Source organism: Rhinolophus sinicus, linkage group LG04 (genome assembly GCF_036562045.2).
Source record: "Rhinolophus sinicus isolate RSC01 linkage group LG04, ASM3656204v1, whole genome shotgun sequence".
In the NCBI taxonomy this organism is placed as follows: Eukaryota; Metazoa; Chordata; class Mammalia; order Chiroptera; family Rhinolophidae; genus Rhinolophus; species Rhinolophus sinicus.
In genome coordinates this window covers 129,166,257-129,185,421 of record NC_133754.1, presented here as the reverse complement: position 1 = coordinate 129,185,421, position 19,165 = coordinate 129,166,257, and the positions used below count along the sequence as shown (strand labels likewise).

Here is a 19,165-nt window from a genome sequence, read left to right as displayed (position 1 = left end):
CAAGAGGTATGGGGCACGCCGAGGCTAGCTGCTGCTCTTTTGGGGTTTATAGACTTTTTGAGAGATTTTAAGGAAGTTGCAGGACAGGATGAGGCATGCCGCTTCTGAAGAACAGCCACTGGAAGAGGTTCTATCCTTCACGTGAGTTGAGTGGGGTAGGTTCTCAGGGAATCACCAGGGTAGGGCGAGCAGTGTAAACCAGTTTGATGGAGACTCAGATTTAGCGTCTTCCTGCATCTGCTGGCTGTGTTGGGGGAGGGCTCAGCAAAGGAACAGTGGCACCTGCCAGCACGTCTGTCCCAGACAGAGCTATCCCATCCATATTTGCCCTGAAGTCAGACAATTCAATTCCTTCCTGTATATCCCTGGAGCTTTTTGAGATGCTGCCCCAGAACTGGAGCTCAGAGTGAATGTATCCATCAGCAAACCAAGTCCATGCACAGACCCTTTAAGACAAACACCTGGGACTCCAGTAGCCATCTATCTCACCTGGACAGAATCCTAACTAATTTTCACAGCCAGATATGGGACTTCTCTTCCCGGCACGGGAACCCCATACTGGGGAGCCTGATGTGGGGTTGGGACTTCTCACTCCCCATGGGGGACTTCCACAACTGAGATATCCATTGCAATTCTTAACCACTACATGTGGGTGTGGGACCAGCCCGTTCTGCATTTCCACCTCTCTTACTAGTCTCAGTGTGGCTCCTTTATATCCTTAGTTATAGGAGTTCCATTCAGCTAGTCTTCTGATGTTTCTCAAGGGTGGTTGTTCTATAATTTAGCTGTAATTATTTTGATGTGGTCATGGGAGAAGGCAATCACAGCATTTACCTACTCTGCCATCTTGACCAGAACGTCTTTTATATATCTTTAACCTCTTCTTCTCTGACCCCTTTCCAACTCAGAAACATCCATAAATCTTACTCATTTCTATTTCAAGTTAAACCAGCAAAAAAAAAGATAACTTCTCTCAATCTTGTTATCTTGTTTTCTCTCTTAACTCATAACTTCTTCCACTCCTTTTCTTCACAGGCCAAAGCTTCAAAAAGGAGTTGACACTGACTTTCCTTACTTCCCCCACCTCCCATTCATCTTCAGCTACTGCAGCCTGGCTCCTCCCCCAACTTGCTAGAAACCCTCCAAAGAAAAGGTCTGTGACACCTAACTACAAAAGTAAAGGATACTTTTCAACCTACATGCATGTAGATCTCTGCAACACCTGGTTCTGTTTACCAGATTCCAGAACTCAAATTCCCCTTCACACATCTTGCCCATCCGGCAGCCACCATCTCATGGAGTCTTGTTCTCTCACACACATCTCCGTAGGTCCTGCTGCAACTCTCATTCCCTCAGCCATCCCTTCAGTGTCTGTGTTCCCAAAATTTCCTTCCTCCATTTTCTTCTTATTTGTTTTGCACTCTTGGAAATAGCATTTAAGGTTTATGACTTCAACAACCACATATAGGCTGAAGATTCCCAGTCTACAGATTCAGCCCAGAGCTATATCTGAATATCACACCCTTTATTTATTACCGCTTTCAGTAATATACTTTTTAGCTATTTTATTACAGCTTTCAAACTCAGCATTATAAGTACTGATGAACTAATTACCTAGAAAACTATCAGATGGATTAGAGGATAACTCTGAGGGAGGGACACATATTTCTGAAGAAAGCTCAGATTTCCATGAGCAGAGACATATGGAATAAAATAGAAATGTGGAAAATAAATGCCTTAAGATCCTTAGAGTATTTTCAACTTCATCTCCATTCCTCAATCTTCCTATTATTGGTCCCCTTCCTTACAGTGTGAGGAATGAGTCCTAAAACAAACTGTCACATTCGTGAGTGTCATGAACACACTCACAAATAGCTAAAATTTCAAATGCAAAATCCAAAATGCTAAAGATTTGCTGTATAATTTAATGTTTAATAAACATTAAAAATAGAATAAACATTAAAGACAGATGGAAAGTACTTTCTCATGGTACTAAAAAAAATAGTTTTAACAGAGTTGCCTTAATAACTGATAAAAGAACAACCTATATGTTTAAAAAGAAACAACTGTTTAAATTAATTCTCGAATGGGCAAGAAAGCAACAGCACTTAGCAATTAAATGTGATATTATAAAAAAATATTTAATGGAAAGGAAATATGTCATGATATGTTAAGTTTTAAATAGTCTATTTAATATGATCCCAACTAAGCAAAATAAAATAACATCTTTATATATATGAAGAGAAAATGTTCTGGTGGTTATACAGTTTTATTCTCTCCTTTGTGCTGTTCTATATTTCCTGAATTTTCTACACAAATGTTTCTTAAAATGCAATGAATGTTTCTTAACCTTTTAAGCCAAAGTTATGAGAACAATATAAGTAGAAAAATAATCATAACATAATATTCATTGAAAACCCTACAGTTACATCCATATCAAAAAAACACAAGCCTAGGAAAAAGACTAGAATGAAATATACCATAATTCTAGCAATCTGTGTTAAAGTGGTCATAATTATGGTTTATATTTCTCCTTTCCTCTATTTTCTCCAATGCTTGATAATGTGGTTATATTATTTTATAATAAAATAGATGCTTAAAAATTTTTAAGCTAAAAAGGATTCAAAAGGGAGCTGTGTCCATAAGTCGAATTTAATTCTTTCTGCCTTTATCTAACGGTGCCACCTATTCACTGAGCTCTTTGGCAGCTCCACGTCTCCTTCCCTAATTTGTATAATTGGCACTACCTGTCCAGGTCTCTCCCAGCTTCACAGGTTAACAAAATACAGAGCCCTGTTCTAACATCAGTATTAGAATTAACCTAACCGAAGGGTTGGCCTGCTCTCCCCTGGTCCCCCAGGAACACCCACACCCCTTTACTGACCTGCTCACATTGGATGATCTGTGCTGTCCAGAGGCCTGTTTGGTATGACATGATGACAGCTGATGGCTGCCTGTTGCCATATCTGCGCGAGGAGGCCTGTTAATAAAAAAGGCAGAGTGAGGTTTTTATTCCTTTGTCTTATAGGAAAAATCTACATAAATTCAAGTACACAAGACAAGCCCTTCAATTATTTGGTACATCGCACCTCCATTTCTTAGCAATTTTGAAAACCAGGTAACAAAATCTACTCAGTTACACGGTGAACATTCCTGAAATACAGCCCCAATAAAATAAACTTATTTTTCTTTTTATTATAGTACACAAAAAGGAATTAACTGAAATCACTTCCAAAGCTCTACACCCAAAGATAGCATTGTATTTTGTGTATATCCTTCCACATCCTTTACCAAGTAAATCTATACATATATTTTTATATTTTATTAAAATGGAATATTATTGTAGAGGAGGAAAATGTTTTCCTTGATCTCTCTTAGGATCCCTGGCTAGTTCTAAAAAGTAAAGTGACAAAGACAGATTAACAGGAGAAAAACATATAAATTTCACTGAATTTTTACATGTCCATGGGAACCTTCACAAGAGAATAAAGATCCAAAGAAGTGAACCAAGCAGGAAGCTTTTATACCCTTTAGAACAAGAAACAAGAAATTTGTGAAGAATTGGCAAGGAGTTGGGCTACATGAAGAAGTAACTAGGAAGATAAGGGTTACTTTAATAAGGTTTGTTTGCAGATTTTGTGGGCTGATAAGTATCTGTCTCCAGTAAAATAATTTATTTCCTGCCTATAGGCACAAAAAAGGGAGAGGTTTTCTGCCTTTTACTGTTTCTTAATTGCCTTCAGCTCAAAATAATTTTTATGTCCAAGAGGTGTATTCTGGGGCGGCATATTCTGTTTTCCTTCATTATAAAATTAATTTATCCTAATCCTTTCTTCTCAATAAACACAGTTACTGTCTGTACAGCATTCTACTGAATGGAAATGACACGATTTATTGCCCGATCCTCATTTTGGGGCATGGAAGTTGCTCCCAATGTTTTGCAATTGTAAATAATACTATAATAAGCCCCTTTCGCACTTGCCTGATTATTTCCTGAGGATAAATTCTTGAATTAAAGGGCATGTATTTTGTAAGGGTCTTATTTTGAATAAACTGCTTCATTGTATATATACCACAGAGTGCTGAAGTGACATAGAAAAGGTGAACATCAATCTGGTTTACAGAATCATAGGCCATTTCATTGACCCACAGCCCCCTCCACAGACACACATGGTGGTAGGTCCACTCAAGAGAAACAAACTTCCACAGAGTTTAAGAATAAGCCTGCCCTGTGTTGTAACAGAATCACGAATCTCCTTCTTCTTCCATTCACCTTAAGAGTACACATCCCATAAAGAAGAGAGGAAAGGGTTATTGACTATCCCTGTAGGGAAGTTAGTGTTTGTTAGTTTTCTAATTCTACAATGCCCTCAGTTAAGTGGAGTTTGATTAAAATCCACTTTTCAGACTTCCCAATACCCTCTAGTATTTTATATTCAACATTCATCTTATCTCGAACACATCAAGGTCCCCAAAGTTCACCCATCAGGTTAGGGGAAAATCAAAGTTCTTGTGGTTGGGTGTGGGTGGCAGAATGGAAGACAACTCCACAGATAAGGAGGAATGTGGCTTGAAGGCAGATTATGTTCTGTCATAAGATCTTTTACCAGAAGGGAGAAAGCACTAAGCACTTAGTTCAACAAGATTCTGGGGCTGTGATTGGCATCTCTGTTTACAAATAGGGAAAGAGGAAAAGACAGACTCAAAAGGCTGTCTACCCTTTTGGACCATTTGTAAGAGCTACAAAATCATGGTCTCTGAAATGTACCATAAAAATGTCCCCATATCTTATTTGCCTTTAGCTTTAATTATAAAATTATCTCTAGCATTGAAAATTTTAATTTTTATTTAATCAAAACTAATCACTCTTTCCTTTAACATTTCTGATTTTGAAGACGTACTTAGAAAATGTTCCCTCCACAAAGACTATATAACTTATCATTTTACCAGTGCTGTTACTTTTTAATATTTAATTTGTTCATCCATTTATAATTTGAGTACATGGTACAAGATAGTGCAGTGCATTTTTTTCTTAATCTTTGCCCATTTTTTCCCAAGATAATTTTTAAAGGACCATATCTACTGCCCTATGATCTGACATACCATATAATCATTAAATCTTGTTAAGTTTTGCTAAAGCAAGTATTTTGTGCCAGGTAAATGTTGCATATTTCAAAGCTATGATTATAATGTCTTTACCTGGCACAATAGACTTGACTTTAACAGAGCTTAGTGATTATTAATAAAATAACATTAGATCTTATTCATCTTCTCTGAGGCACGGAAGTTTAGATTAGATCCCTCTAATCCTTTATGCTTTCATATATGTACATGAGGTCCCAGAAGGACATTAATATGTTTTCCAACTTTGGTGGTACATGTATCCTTGCAAAAACATACTAAACATTCCTTATATTGCTTCAGTTTTAGAATCTGTACCACCACAGTAAGCACAATTATTAAAAATTTAACTGGACAGAATAACTTGCCTATTCCACGTCTGAGCATAATCTAGGTGTTATACCCAGATGTTAGAAGAAATGTATTTTTTAGCTAGTGAAATTTATTGTTATTTGGTTGATAAAGGCTAAAGAAAACATGTCATATTTTAACCACAGGTATTAGTATGTTGGTACACATACTAATGTCCTTCTTTTGCCCTGTTTTTACTGCTCTAATTATTTTTAAGTTTTTAAAAAAGATTGAAATATAATTCACAGACCACAAAATTCACCCATTTAAAGGATACAATCAATGGTTTTTTGTATATTCATACCGTGTTTCCCCAAAAATAAGACCTAGCCAGACCATCAGCTCTAATGAGTCTTTTGGAGCAAAAATTAATATAAGACCGGGTCTTATTTTAATATAATATAAGACCCGGTCTTATATAATATAATAATATAATATAAGGTCTTATATTAATTTTTGCTCCAACAGACGCATTAGAGCTGATGGTCTGGCTAGGTCTATGATGCTAACCTGATTTTTAATTTATCCACCTTTGCTTAAAACAAACTATGATTTATTTTATTGGAAGGAACTGGCCCTCACAGGAAGGTTGCTGGTGGCGCACTATGAATTCTCTCTGCCACCCCCATCTCCCTCCTTGGCAGATCAAAAATAACACAGGACAGAGGGAGCATGTCAGCCACTAAGTGTCCACCTAGGCCCATATGCAACATGGAGAGGGACGGACGGGTCCATTAAGACAGATGGATTCATAACTATTTTAACAGCTTCACACCAAAGGTACTTCCCTCTACCCTGTCCCATTTCATAGTTTTAGTAGAAACAGGGATTAATATCGAAAAACAAGATAATCAACTCTGCAGAAAAAAAAAAAAATTAAGCTGGGAAAAATACTAGGGAAATGGACCATAATCTAAAAAAATAATGTACTAAACGGATGGATTAAATTTAGTAAACTAAAGTTTAATTTCCACGCATAAACATCTTGGAGCACCATATTGCAGGCATTATATCACGTGTTAGATACATAAAATCATACAGTTCATATTCTCAAACATGATATCCGAGTGAAAATAAATTACAAATTTTAAATAATTCATAACTTTTTACTACCATGTTGCTACATCACATATTTTTTATCCTGCTTATAAGTTCCTGAAATTGGGTCAGAAGCTCAAATAAAGGTAGGATAAAAAAAGATGTGACTTAGCAAGATGTGACAGTAAAAAATTGTGAATTATTTAAAAGGAACTTAGGAACACGATAGGATATTAACCCTGATGCAACTTAACCTGTATTGATAGAAGTATAATGTCTAGAGAGAAGAAAGTGATAATCTGTCCTAAGTTTCTTTTAATTGACTCTTTTTTAAAAATATTTAATCAACTCCCCATCAAAGTGTAAATTCCTTGAAGACAGGATTGAATCCCAGCTCCCGGCAGTCGGGTGATGTCAGCAAGCTACCTGCCAAGCGTCCCCCAGGCAGATCTGTCTTGCAAGTGGAAGCCTTCCACAGGGAGATGGTGCCGATGGACTGACCGAACAAATGGACAAACAGAGGAACAAATGGGGGATAAAACCACACCTGGCCTATCTGACGTTCTAGACATACTGTTCTAAGACAACCAATGGCTGGAAATGCAACTGGAAGCCAACAGCCAAGAAGAGAAAGGACTCAAAACCAGCTCAATAGAAGAAAGAGTTCAAGGAAGTCGAGAAGCTTAACTTAGAAGAAGGAAGAGTTGGAGGAAGCAGAGGAAAGGAAAGCACATGAAAGCTATTTCTCTCCATTGTTCATTTGGAAGGTTCCATTCATCCTTCTAGACCACCTTCTCTGGAGCTGCTACACCCAACAGACTCAAAAAAAGAACCACAATAATGGGTATACAGAGAATGAAACAAATATGGCAAAATGTTAAAAATGGATTAAGGGTAGACATAACTTCTCTGTATTATTCTCATACTTTTTCACTAAGTTTGGAATTATTGCAAAGGAAGAAAATGTTTTTAGATGACCCTGTCACAAAGGGGATCAAATGAGAGTGGTCACTCAGACACTGGGCCAGCCCATGCCACTGGAGAATGCTAAGCCGTCACGGGTGCCCGGGTGGCAGAGGCAGCGAGGACAGAGGTCAATGCAAAAACCACTTGGTGAAGCCGTCAACCAGACAGCAACACCCTGAACAGTGCTTCAGGGCTATACCACTTCCTCCTGAGCCAGATGCCATCTGGGAAGGAGGAGAGGGAAGGAAATCCTTTGAGAAGGCAGATGTAGGCCTGACACGGAGTTTCAAGTTTTACTTGACTAGGCATTTACCTCTCCCACACCCCCAAGAAAACCTGAGTCACTCCAAAAGAGACTGTTTGAAATTTGAACAGAGAGTGCCATCTTTAATTGACAATGCTTCCATCCTCATGGGGATGAGAGTCCCAGACCAAACTGAGAACAGTCGAAAAGAACAGAAGTCCATTTTCATATAAGACATAAATGTGTCTCAGACCCGGCTCACTAAGAAAATGGAGGGTAGGACTTTACTGTCTCTTCAGAAAAAAGCAACTATGCCAACAGACGCTGTTTCTCTTGCCCACAAGCCCAGCAAATCACTGACAGTAGAAAGCAGAACCAAAGGCTGTGTCCCTTCAGATTCTTCCCTTAGGCAAAGCAAACTGTATTCCTTCACATTACTGAAAAGAAACAGCAATGGAGTGTTAGATTACCAAGAGATGTGTACAGCTCCAATTTCAATCTGCTGCTTTTATTTGCTGACTTTTTTAATTAAAAAAAAATATCTTCCCTATTAGGGGGGTGTCTTATTTCTAACAAAAATCTTCTGCCTGATTTATTTTTTTCACCAGCCTACAGTACTGTGGTTTAGGAAAAACCATGCTGGGAAACAAGGCAGAACGCTCGCTGGTTTTCTATCCTAGGTGAGCCCATCACTGGAAAGCAGTGTGACTTTGGACCCCTTATATACTTCTTTGGGTCTCAGTGTCCTCATCTGCAAAAACAGAGAAGGGATACAAATCATAAAAACAAAATACAATGGTGGTTTCCAGGGGTTGGGGGACAGAGGAGAGTGGGGAGTTACTATTTAATGGGTAAAGAGTTTCAGTTTTACAAAGTGAACAGAGTTCTGGAGAAGGATGGTGATGATGGCTGCACAACATTATGGATGTACTTAATACCACTGAATGGTACACTTAAAAATGGTTAAAATGGTTAAGTTTATGTTACATGTATTTTGCCACACACACAAAAAAAGACTGGGGTTAAAAAAGCACAAACACACACACACAAAAACCCAAAGGAGGTATAACAATACCTGTCCTATCTACCTTACAGGGATATTATGAGGAGGAAATGCGTTCTGTTTTATAAAATCACTTTTTAAACTGAGACATCACATGGACCTGGTGCTGATGTTGTTAAAGATTTAAGCGATGGGCCTAGAACTTCCATTAGTCAGACCGTTATATTCCTGCCACTCAGCAGCTCGGCGTTTCTTGCAGTCATGGGGCAGAGGCCACGGAAGCAGCACTTTGCCATTTCATTACATCCCTCAGAGGAGAGATGCAGAGCAAACACAGGTTTGCTCTGAACGGGGGGAAGCTGGTTTATCATTTCTTTTAAAACATCAGAACCTAAAACAAAGAGCAGCAAAAAAGGAGAATTTTTAAAAGCAATGCTGAAAATAAGTCTTCCTTTCATTTGGCTCTCGAAATAAAGGCTTCCCGAGTCACTTTTTTTTTTCAGGCTGGAGACTGTGTCTCCCCTCTGGGTTCCTTGATCACATTTTAAAACTCATCATAGTATAATTATTGGATTAAGTTGTAAGTTGTGGTGCATCGAGTCTGAGTCTTAAGGACAGGAACTCGCTGGCTTAGCCGAGAGATGCTCAACGATTTTCTGATGAATGAATGATACTTTTATTGATTCTGTATTAGCACTCTTGTGCCAAATACAGTCATAATACTTGGCGTTTCATGTCACATATGTAGATCATGGAAAGCACCCATGAATATAATTATCACAGAGTCCCTCATTCACAAATAAGCAGCTTTCAGTAAATTCAAGGGCTTCGCCCACAAACATCGATTAGGTACAACAAACAAAAAGGAAGGAAAAGCATATGAATATTCAAGTAATTAAGTGCCAAAGTTTAATTTTCTTTAGATCTACAGTGCGTGGCTGTTTTCATAATTAGTGCGCTGTATATTCAGCCTATAATATCAAGCAGAAGCACAAAATGATTTTGCTATACATGGATGCTATTCCTTAGAAAACAAAAAACAGAAAACCTAAGCTAGTATTAAAGGGGTAACAGCACATAAATGCTACACAATAGGGCCTGGTTGGCTGGATCCTGGGAAGGCTCAAATTCCGCCTCACCCACTTACTAAAAAGATAATGACTATAGCCCCAAACCACAAGAGAAATTCAAGTTTTGGTCCCCTACTTCCCTGTTTTCTAAAACACAATCACTTGTCATGACTTGAAATAAGATATTCCGTAACTCACTAATCTAAAACGATCACCAACGAAATCCATTCATACCACTTGCATGGTCACTAAAGACTTTCCACACTGACAGACTGATGAAATATCAAAAGAAAAATAACCCATGCATCAAATTCATATCAAACTCATGTTCACGTGCTCTGCCCATATATGCAGACCTGCCCTTTCTAAAATGAGCCAAAGACATAAGTGTAAATGTGATGTTAAAAAGTGGAAAGCAAGTGCAAAGCAAAATGTTAGGAAGATCTCCTGGCACGAGGCCAACACAAAGCCAAGCATTTTTCATGACACATGTATCCAGTGCTCTGTGGATTAAAAAAAAAAAAAAAAAAGGACGGGAGGGGGCTGCCTACATTCCCCCAATCAACCTATAGCTAACAGATACAATACGGCCGTCTCAAGGAGGACAGATCTGCCAACTTTTAGCACAATGGAGTCACGGTCAGCACTGTGAATGACCTTGGACCACTGATTTAACCTTGCGCACCTCATCTTCCTCAGCTGTAAAAGGAGAGTGACGAGACCAAGGAACACAGTAGTTGAAGACACAAAAAGACAGACTTACCATAGGAACTGGGCCTGGCACAGAAGACATTTTTAAAAGATTCTAGTCCATTTCTTCTCAACTAAGCTAGGAAAAGGATGACACAGCAAAAAGATGCTAAACCTTCCTCGCTGCTGTCTTTAGGAAACCACAGGGAGCCCCAACATGCCCTGTCTCACGACAGGCCTCAGAGCCTTCTGCTAATCAAATGAGATTTGATGCAAAAAGTGAGAAATTAAAAACTACACAAGTTGTTAAGGGGGTTATTTCCTATAAGTTTGTTTATAAGTTACTGGGTTGGAAATCAAAACATATTTTCTATAAAGACAGTAACTGAAATATATCTATATCTATATATCTATATCCATATGTGTTGTGTATGTATATATACAGAGGGTGCCAAAAAAAGTATACACATTTTAAGAAAAAAAAAACCTGTATTAATATTGTAACAGTCAATGCATACAGATAACGAAAGATGACTACAAGTCACATGTGTACATTTTTTGGCACACCTGGTATACACATGCATATAGATATGCACACATGTGTTAAATTCTTAACCTAAGCCATAATAGCCTATTTAAGCCCTAAATTATTAATAACTCTGGGCAGAGTGAGAGCAGCAAGGTGTCATGTATTGTATTGAGGCACCGTCCCCTCTCCCAATCCCCACACTTTAGCCAGGGAGTCCTGTCTAAATATAAGTCCATGCAATCTTCATGATGAAAACACTTCAGTGGCTTGTCACTGCCCTTGCCACAGCTCCTTGGCAAGGCCCTCTTGGCATCTGTCTTCCTCTGACCAGCCCACCCTCACTAAAACTGCAGGCCTCCCAAGCTTCTTGGCAAACCCTGAAGAGATCATGGTGAAGGGTTTGTCACCCCAAAATATGCCATTGTGACAGAAAGGTGTTTTGACGTGAAGATAATTAGCTCTCTGCCCTCTCCCTTTCTTTCTAAAAGCAGGGCATAAATTTCCCTTTGTAATGGTGTACCTGTCTCCCATACTAGGAAGAAAATTATTCCAGAGAGTAATTTTCACCTGAAAAGGATTCATACTTGCATGACAAACCTTACTAATCAATCCTTATTTAACATACATTTCTCCAAGTCACCCTCTCATAACTTATCCCCATCCAGAAGCCCAAAGCCCTTTTCTTTCGTCTAGCCTCTTCTCCAGGCTTTATCATCCTTTGTTAAGGCGGTATATTAGCCCCAAATTCTAACCACCTCCTTGAGGCACATTTCTTTGTGATGTCTGTGAACTTTGCATATATATGTAATGAAACTTGTTTTTCTTTTCTCTTGCTAACCTGTCTGGCCTATTTAACTTGCAGGGCTCCAAGAAATGAACCGAAGAGGGTAGAGGAGAAATTTTTTTCTCTCTACAATGGCCTCTCATACCTCAGGGCCTTTGCACTTACTAATAAACCCGCCTGCTAGACCCGACTGCCCTGGTAACTAGCAAAACCTGCCTCAATTCAGACATCGCCTTCTCCAAACAGCCCTATGAGGTCAGTATGTCCCCAGACTCCTGCCCATCACCCAAGGTTAGGTTGGTCACCCACCATCTTTGCTTCCACACACCCGGACCTGTCCCATATCACAGCATTTATCCCACTACATTTACTCCAAAGACAGAGTTTCTTGTCTGTGTCTCCCAATAAACTGTAAGTGCCTGAATGAATATTAATTAATAAGCCAAGATATTTGCTTTGTAAAACAACAACAACAAAAAAAAACACCCTAACTAGTTGACTCTCAAGTATTAACTATCAGGCAGCACAAGGAGACCTCTGAATCCCCAGGGTTGTCAGGGCAGGTGGGTGACGTCTGCCAGGGTTTCTTCTTCAGCGCCGAGGCCAGCCGAACACCTTTACAGACTCCATGTGCTCATGCTATTATTTTGATTCAGTTTGGTTTGGTTTGGTTGATTTGTTTTGTTGATTTTGGTCTTTTGATTGCTATTATTCTGTTTTTGTTGTCTTAGTATCTTCTAAGATACTGGAATGGATTGAATGGAGGCTACAAAATCAGGAAACCTAGTTACTGGCTCCATTTTAACTACTGTATCATATCACCTCTGTCCTTACTCTCCTCCCATCTACAAATTGAGGGAACAGTGTAAGAATGATTCCCACACCCAGCTGCCCACAGGCACCAGGGAGGCCTATGATAGCACAATCACCCCTCTAGAGCTCAGGTACTCTGAGGAGCCCCTGGCCTGGGGACCACTGGAAGGGGCAGAGACTTGGAATCAAGTCACACCTGGAGTCGGGTTCTAATTCCTCTACTCACTTCCCGTGTGATCTTAAGCAAATTACCTCTCTGTACCTCGGTTTACTTGCTTGTTAGAGCAGAAATAGTAACTAGCTTATAGGGTTGAAGGGAGAATTAATGTACAGAGTACCAACTGGTGGCTGACCCACAGTAGATGCTCAGTAAATGATAGTGAAACCCCTTTCCCCTTTCTGTGTATCTTCGCAGCACGCTGTCTGGTCTCTGCCACAGCCCTGAAGAGCTTCCAGAGGGCAGGGCACCTCTGCCTAATTCCCCACCCCATCCCGGGTGCCACTCCAGGGCCCACAATAATACTCAGCATTAGAGCAGAACCTCAATAGTAATTATTGAATTAATAAATCAATGACTTACTAGAATATACTAACATAACCAATTTCCTTCCTTCTGCCGCTAGAGTGTGAACTCCTCCAAAGCAGGGACCATTTCTTATTCACTGATTGAAAACCTGCACTTTATATAGGGCTTATCACATGCTCATTGAACTAATTAAATTATTCCCAGACTCTCTTTCCAAACAAGGATTCTAAGGATCTGTGGCTTCAGAAGATCTGGGGCAGAATTATTTGCAAATATTTGTATGCCCTGTATCTGGCCACAAAGTACCTATATTTCTACAGTTGAAAAATTATAACAATTGTAATGAAATAATTAGGTAGGTTTTGAATGCCCCCCTCACCTGCTAAAAATATCTGCTCCATGAGGGAAGATAAAAATATCTTGTTCAGCATCATATCCCAGAGCCTGGCAAGAGCTTTGCAACAGATGTAAACATTTGCAGAATGAATTAATTACATGGATGAATTAATGAATGAATATTCTTTTTGCAAGTCTAGGTAAAGCAGAATTTCCAATTTTTAGGACTCCTTCCCAATTAAATTCAAAGTTGCTGCATTTAGGTATGATAAAATGTTTAAAAATAAAATCAGCAGATGTTTGATCTCTGGGTGGTGGAGACTTTCTTTTCTAAAATCCTTGATTTATTTTATGTTGCAGGAAATCCACCAAAATACTGGCACCCACAAAGCTCATATAATATGTCACCCTAACTCAAACATACTCTGCATCTACAAAGATGATTGTTACCAGTTGATGTTTAAAAGTATTTAGACTAGTCATTTCTGAACATCTCAACATTTAGAAATCACTTTAACTAATGTGATTTTAAGATAAAGGAATGAGATCAGTAACCAAGTGATACAAATCAGTTCACCAAAATAATAAGACTTTCATCTAACAAAGACAAATCAAGAGCATGTGGAGGTTATGGTGGGAGACAAAATTTAACCTTTATCTTTACAAAATTTTCAAAATTGATTCAATACTAATTCAGCAAGGTTACAGTTCTAGCCTCCAGTGAATTCCAACCAGGGAAAGTGGGACACAATGACTAAGGACAGATGTTTAGACTAAAGGGGCTGCGTCACCAAAAAAAAATGGCACCGATTCAAATGCACAATTAGAAGTGGGTGACCACGCAAAGGTCCCTCTGGTAATTCCCATGGACTGGAATGATACAAAGAGACAGGATGAAGCCCACACAATAAGGCAAGGGGTGAAGTCGATCATCCCACGCTATTGAAAGCATGCCATCGCACTTCATCTTTCTTAAAGGTTGTAATCACCTTAACAAAACAAAACGAAACAAAACCCTATAATGAAGCCAGCCGATGACATTAGACAAACACAGTGCACACAAAGTGAGCCATTATCATCCTTCCATTGTTCTGCAGCCCATGCACACCTGGCAGCACCACTAAACCAGCCATTGCATCCACGAGACCGCAGCCTCTGCAGCAGCAGATTTGCTATTTCCTCTGATTCAGCACTCACCCTGAGGGGGCTGAAAGGCGAGGGGAGGGGAGGGAAGCCCTGGCAAGCCTGACACGAAGCCTTTAATGAAGGAAATGTCAACTAACAAAAACTGCAGGTCTCCAATGAAATTTAACTCCAATTTTTTTTTTAAATTGGCATCGCTTTCCTTGAATTAAATCCTCACAGATCTAGAGAGAACACTGCAATCCTACCCCCAGGAGCAGCTAAATAAATACAACATACTCACAGATTTTGACCAGCTGTAACTTTGGAGGAATGAAGCTAGCCCCACTGTGAAGAAGCCTTTCCCTCTCTTCTACCAGATATTTTTAAAAGCCAACAAAAAAAAGACAGTCCTCAATTTAAAAGCCAACAAAAATCCTCAATTTCTGCTTTATTTCTTAGTCTCCAGTAAGAGTCTCAATTACCAGGCATGAGAAAAGAGGTTGCCGAGGCATCTGACAGCATCCCAGAGCTTCCCAGGGCAGAATTTAAGACATGTCAGTTAAAGTGGCAGCTACGCTCACTGCCGTAGCTGATGCTTCTGCAGGAAGGAATGCCGGGAGATTTTTCCCCCCAATCTCTCCTGCAACCGAATGTTAATCCATCACTGTTTAATTATCCCAGAGACACAGGCAAGAAAAATACAAGTGGCCTGGATTTATAAAATCTACAGGGCCTTTTGATGATTTTTCACATAATCCAGGGATTTACCTACATCAAAAAAGGGCCAATTGCAGAATATAATAAATCACCTCTTTTGTTTGAAGGAAATTGTAAGAGCAGGCTAATATTCCCGGGTTAGACTTGGATGTTATATCCCAGGGACTTTTTAAAAACACTAAATAAGGGCAAATCGTGTTCTCTGAAGTTTTGGTCTAGCAGCTTACATGCACAAGTTAAATTAGGGAAGTGAATTAAAAAACAATGTCATTGGAAATAGCACTTTGAAATTAATACTAGATAAACAATAATTGAACTAGTTTTGATGAAAATTTTTTTAAAGCAGGCTTAGAGGTGGTCAGTGACTTGGCTAACTCTGTAGTCTTGCCTTAAGAACTCTTGTGCATACCAGAACTGAACCATTTTTTTTTTTATGATGGGGGTCACCCTTTTATCTGATTATAAGTTTTAGGTAATGTGTTCTGATATTTCCTAATTATAAAATAATAAACTCCTTGGAGAGAACTGGAAAACAAAGAAGAAAATTAAAACCAGCCATAATCTCATAACCCAGAGATAAACACTGCTAATATTTTGCAACATTTACTTAGTCTTCTTCCTCCATACACACACACACACACACACACACACACACATTTTTCTTTAATTCTATTGTATACTACCTTTTTCACACAGTATTGCGCAATGATAAATGTGACCCATTGTTAACCACCTATATATTTCTAAAAAGTGCTCAAAAGAGCATATGCAATGACAGTTACTATGTATTCGTGTGACTACTATGTGCTGGGCCTGGGGGATACACATGGTCCCTGCTCCCATGGAGCTCTAGGTCCAGCAGGGAAGCCAGCTATTCACCGAACCATAGCAGATGTGACACGTACTGCACTTCAGAGGAGAACGATGGGACACGTTAGAAATACGTAAGAGAGCTGGTCTTGCAAAGGTCAGGGTTTCTCAAGGAAGGAAAAGAGAATGGCAGGTCAACTGCAAAATTATTAGTACAGTATATTTCACACCTACATTTTAGCTAGTATTCTTTTTCTTATATCAAAAAAAACTTGAAGTCCAGCTATAATTTTTTGTGAATAATGTGCAATATGTAAGAGAATAATTGATCTAACTTGTATTTGAACAAAACCTTTGAGAAATTACAATAGGTAGACGACCCAGGTAATTTCTGACATCCCTAAAATGGTGAATTACCACATATTTCTAAGAGAGCGCCAAACTAAAATGAGCTTAGCCATGCTGAGAATTTCATAAAGGCTAAAAGACTCCTTTGAGAATGTTGGAAGAAATATGACAATTTGACATGGATTTTTGACATGACCATCTTGATGCAATCTAAGAGGAAAAAACACACAACAAATATTCAAATAATTTATGTAGATTCTCAGCCCTCATGTAGGAGGAACATTACTACCCCAACTCCCCCCCAAAAAAGTAACTTTACTGTGGAGAAACCTGACATACACAGTCCCTGCCCGGTGATAAAGGCCAAAATCAACAGTGATAAATAACATTGATAATATGTACCGTTGATATGATGTAATTAAAATGACACTTTTCCTCTGTGCTCTTTCTCTCGGAAACCTGTAACCCTAGTGTTACCATGAGAAAAACACTCAACAAATTCCACTAAGGGAGCAACCTACAAAATATCTGACCAGTATTCCTCAGAACTTTCAAAAAGAAGGAAAAGCCTGAGAAACTGTCACAGCCAATTAGGTAAAAACTAAGTAAATCTTAATAAAATATAAACTTTAGTTAGTAATAATGTATTAATATGGGTTCATTAATTGTAATAAATTATGATTCTAATGTAAGATATTAATAATAGGGAACTCTCTACTAGCCTCTCAACTTTTCAGTAAATCTAAAGCTGTTCTAAAAATATAAACTCGGCCGGCCCGGTGGCTCAGGCGGTTAGAGCTCCATGCTCCTAACTCTGAAGGCTGCCGGTTTGATTCCCACATGGGCCAGTGGGCTCTCAACCACAAGGTTGCCAGTTCAATTCCTAGAGTCCCGCAAGGGATGGTGGGCTCTGTCCCCTGCAACTAAGATTGAACATGGCATCTTGAGCTGAGCTGCCTACCGGATGGCTCAGTTAGTTGGAGTGCATCCTCTCAACCACGAGGTTGCCGGTTGGACTCCCGCAAGGGATGGTGGGCTGCGCCCCCTGCAACTAGCAACGGCAACTGGACCTGGAGCTGAGCTGCGCCCTCCACAACTAAAACTGAAAGAACAACAACTTGAAGCTGAACGGCACCCTCCACAACTAAGATAGGAAGGACAACAATTTGACTTGGAAAAAATTCCTGGAGGTACACACTGTTCCCCAATCAAGTCCTGTTCCCCTTCCCCAATGAAAATCTTTAAAAAAATAAATAAATAAATAAATAAATAAAGTAAAATAAAAATATAAACTCTATTTTTTAATCATTTTTCCCAAATTGAAAGTAATTTTATTTTTTCTGGTCATTAGTAAAATATAGCCCATAAAAATTTTGACAATGCAAAAAGATATAAAAGGGACTTTCTGAAATTATAAATAAATACCCTGTAACCGCACATGCTGAGATAACCAATGCCAAACAAAATAATTGTGTGTGTGTGTGTGTGTGTGTGTGTGTGTTGCTCTACCATACATGCTATTTTTAGCTGTGCTAGGCTGAATAATAGCACCCCAAAATACTCAGGTCCTAATCCCTGGAACCTATCAACGTTACCTTATACGAGTATGTATTAATATCTGAACAATACAGTTGTACTGAGACAATGAAAATGTTCTATCAAAATACAAATGGTTTTAATAGTTGATCATAAAATTAATTATCTTGTAGCAACTACACAGAATTATTTGAGTCAAAGCAAATAATATATTTTTGGTACAGTTTCTTTTAAATTAGAGCCAATTTTTTTAAATGGCAAAGATCTCTTAAATTAATAGAGGATTTGACACACAGAACTTTACACACACACACACACACACACAATTTTTTAACTGCATAAAAGTAAAGTCAAGCTACTCTTACACACCAAAATAAACAGAAACCACAGCTTAAAGCTGTACTGCCTGCAGGGGAGACCAAAACTATGCCTATACCTCTAAAACTGCTAATTCATCAGAGCTTTAGGGAGCTTTAACATTTTGGCTTCTAGTTGTAACATTCCGCTTACAGGCAATAAAAAAATTACTTCTTGCTGGCTTGAATATTTTCGTTTTGGACAATAAAAATAAATAACACAGAAATTACTTTACACAATAATAAAAGTCATGCATAAATCCCCAAAATACCTCTTCAGTTTTTAAGCAATTTCAGAGTCCTTTAGATTTCTCGGTGGCTATTAAGTCTTCGGATTATTTATTAAACGTGAATGACACATGATACTGAACTACACATTATTCATAAATGTCTCCAACCCCAGATAATCACTCTACCTCTGAGGAGTTCTGCCCGGGATGTTCTACAAATATGCTAACACCCATGGAGGAGAGTGGTAAGCAGGGGAGCGAGGAAGAACCAGAGAGATGGATTTACTTACAAAACATGAGCAATGGAGACGCTGGACACATTTCAAAAGGGAAAGATCCCAAGTGGTATCTGCTTTTGGGAAGTTTTATTCTTCATTTTAGGTGGCAATTTTTATCAAGGGGTGGATGAAGGTATCACAAAACAAAAGACCCTTTAACCCTCTTTCCCTTTGAACAATCCCAGAAACTACCGTTGTGCTCACACTTGCTAAGTTCTCGATAAAGGATGGCTGGATTTGTTTACCGCACTGCAAGTCCTTGCCGTCTACTTTGAGTACCCTTTGTTTTCTGGT

General features: G+C 38.9%; 1 protein-coding gene across 4 annotated transcripts in view; it reads right to left on the bottom strand.

The window, feature by feature from the left end:
- TTC39B (tetratricopeptide repeat domain 39B) overlaps positions 1-19,165 on the bottom strand; it is a 120,373-nt gene that overhangs the window by 59,615 nt on the left and 41,593 nt on the right. For 2 of the 4 annotated variants that reach the window (XM_019739166.2, XM_019739170.2), the window contains one exon: positions 2,885-2,980. In XM_019739166.2, coding sequence (XP_019594725.2) covers positions 2,885-2,980 — 96 coding nt within the window. Of the gene's footprint in view, positions 1-2,884; positions 2,981-14,897; positions 15,037-15,078; positions 15,193-19,165 lie in introns of those variants that run through there. The other 2 variants (XM_019739168.2, XM_019739169.2) reach the window with 2 other exon arrangements.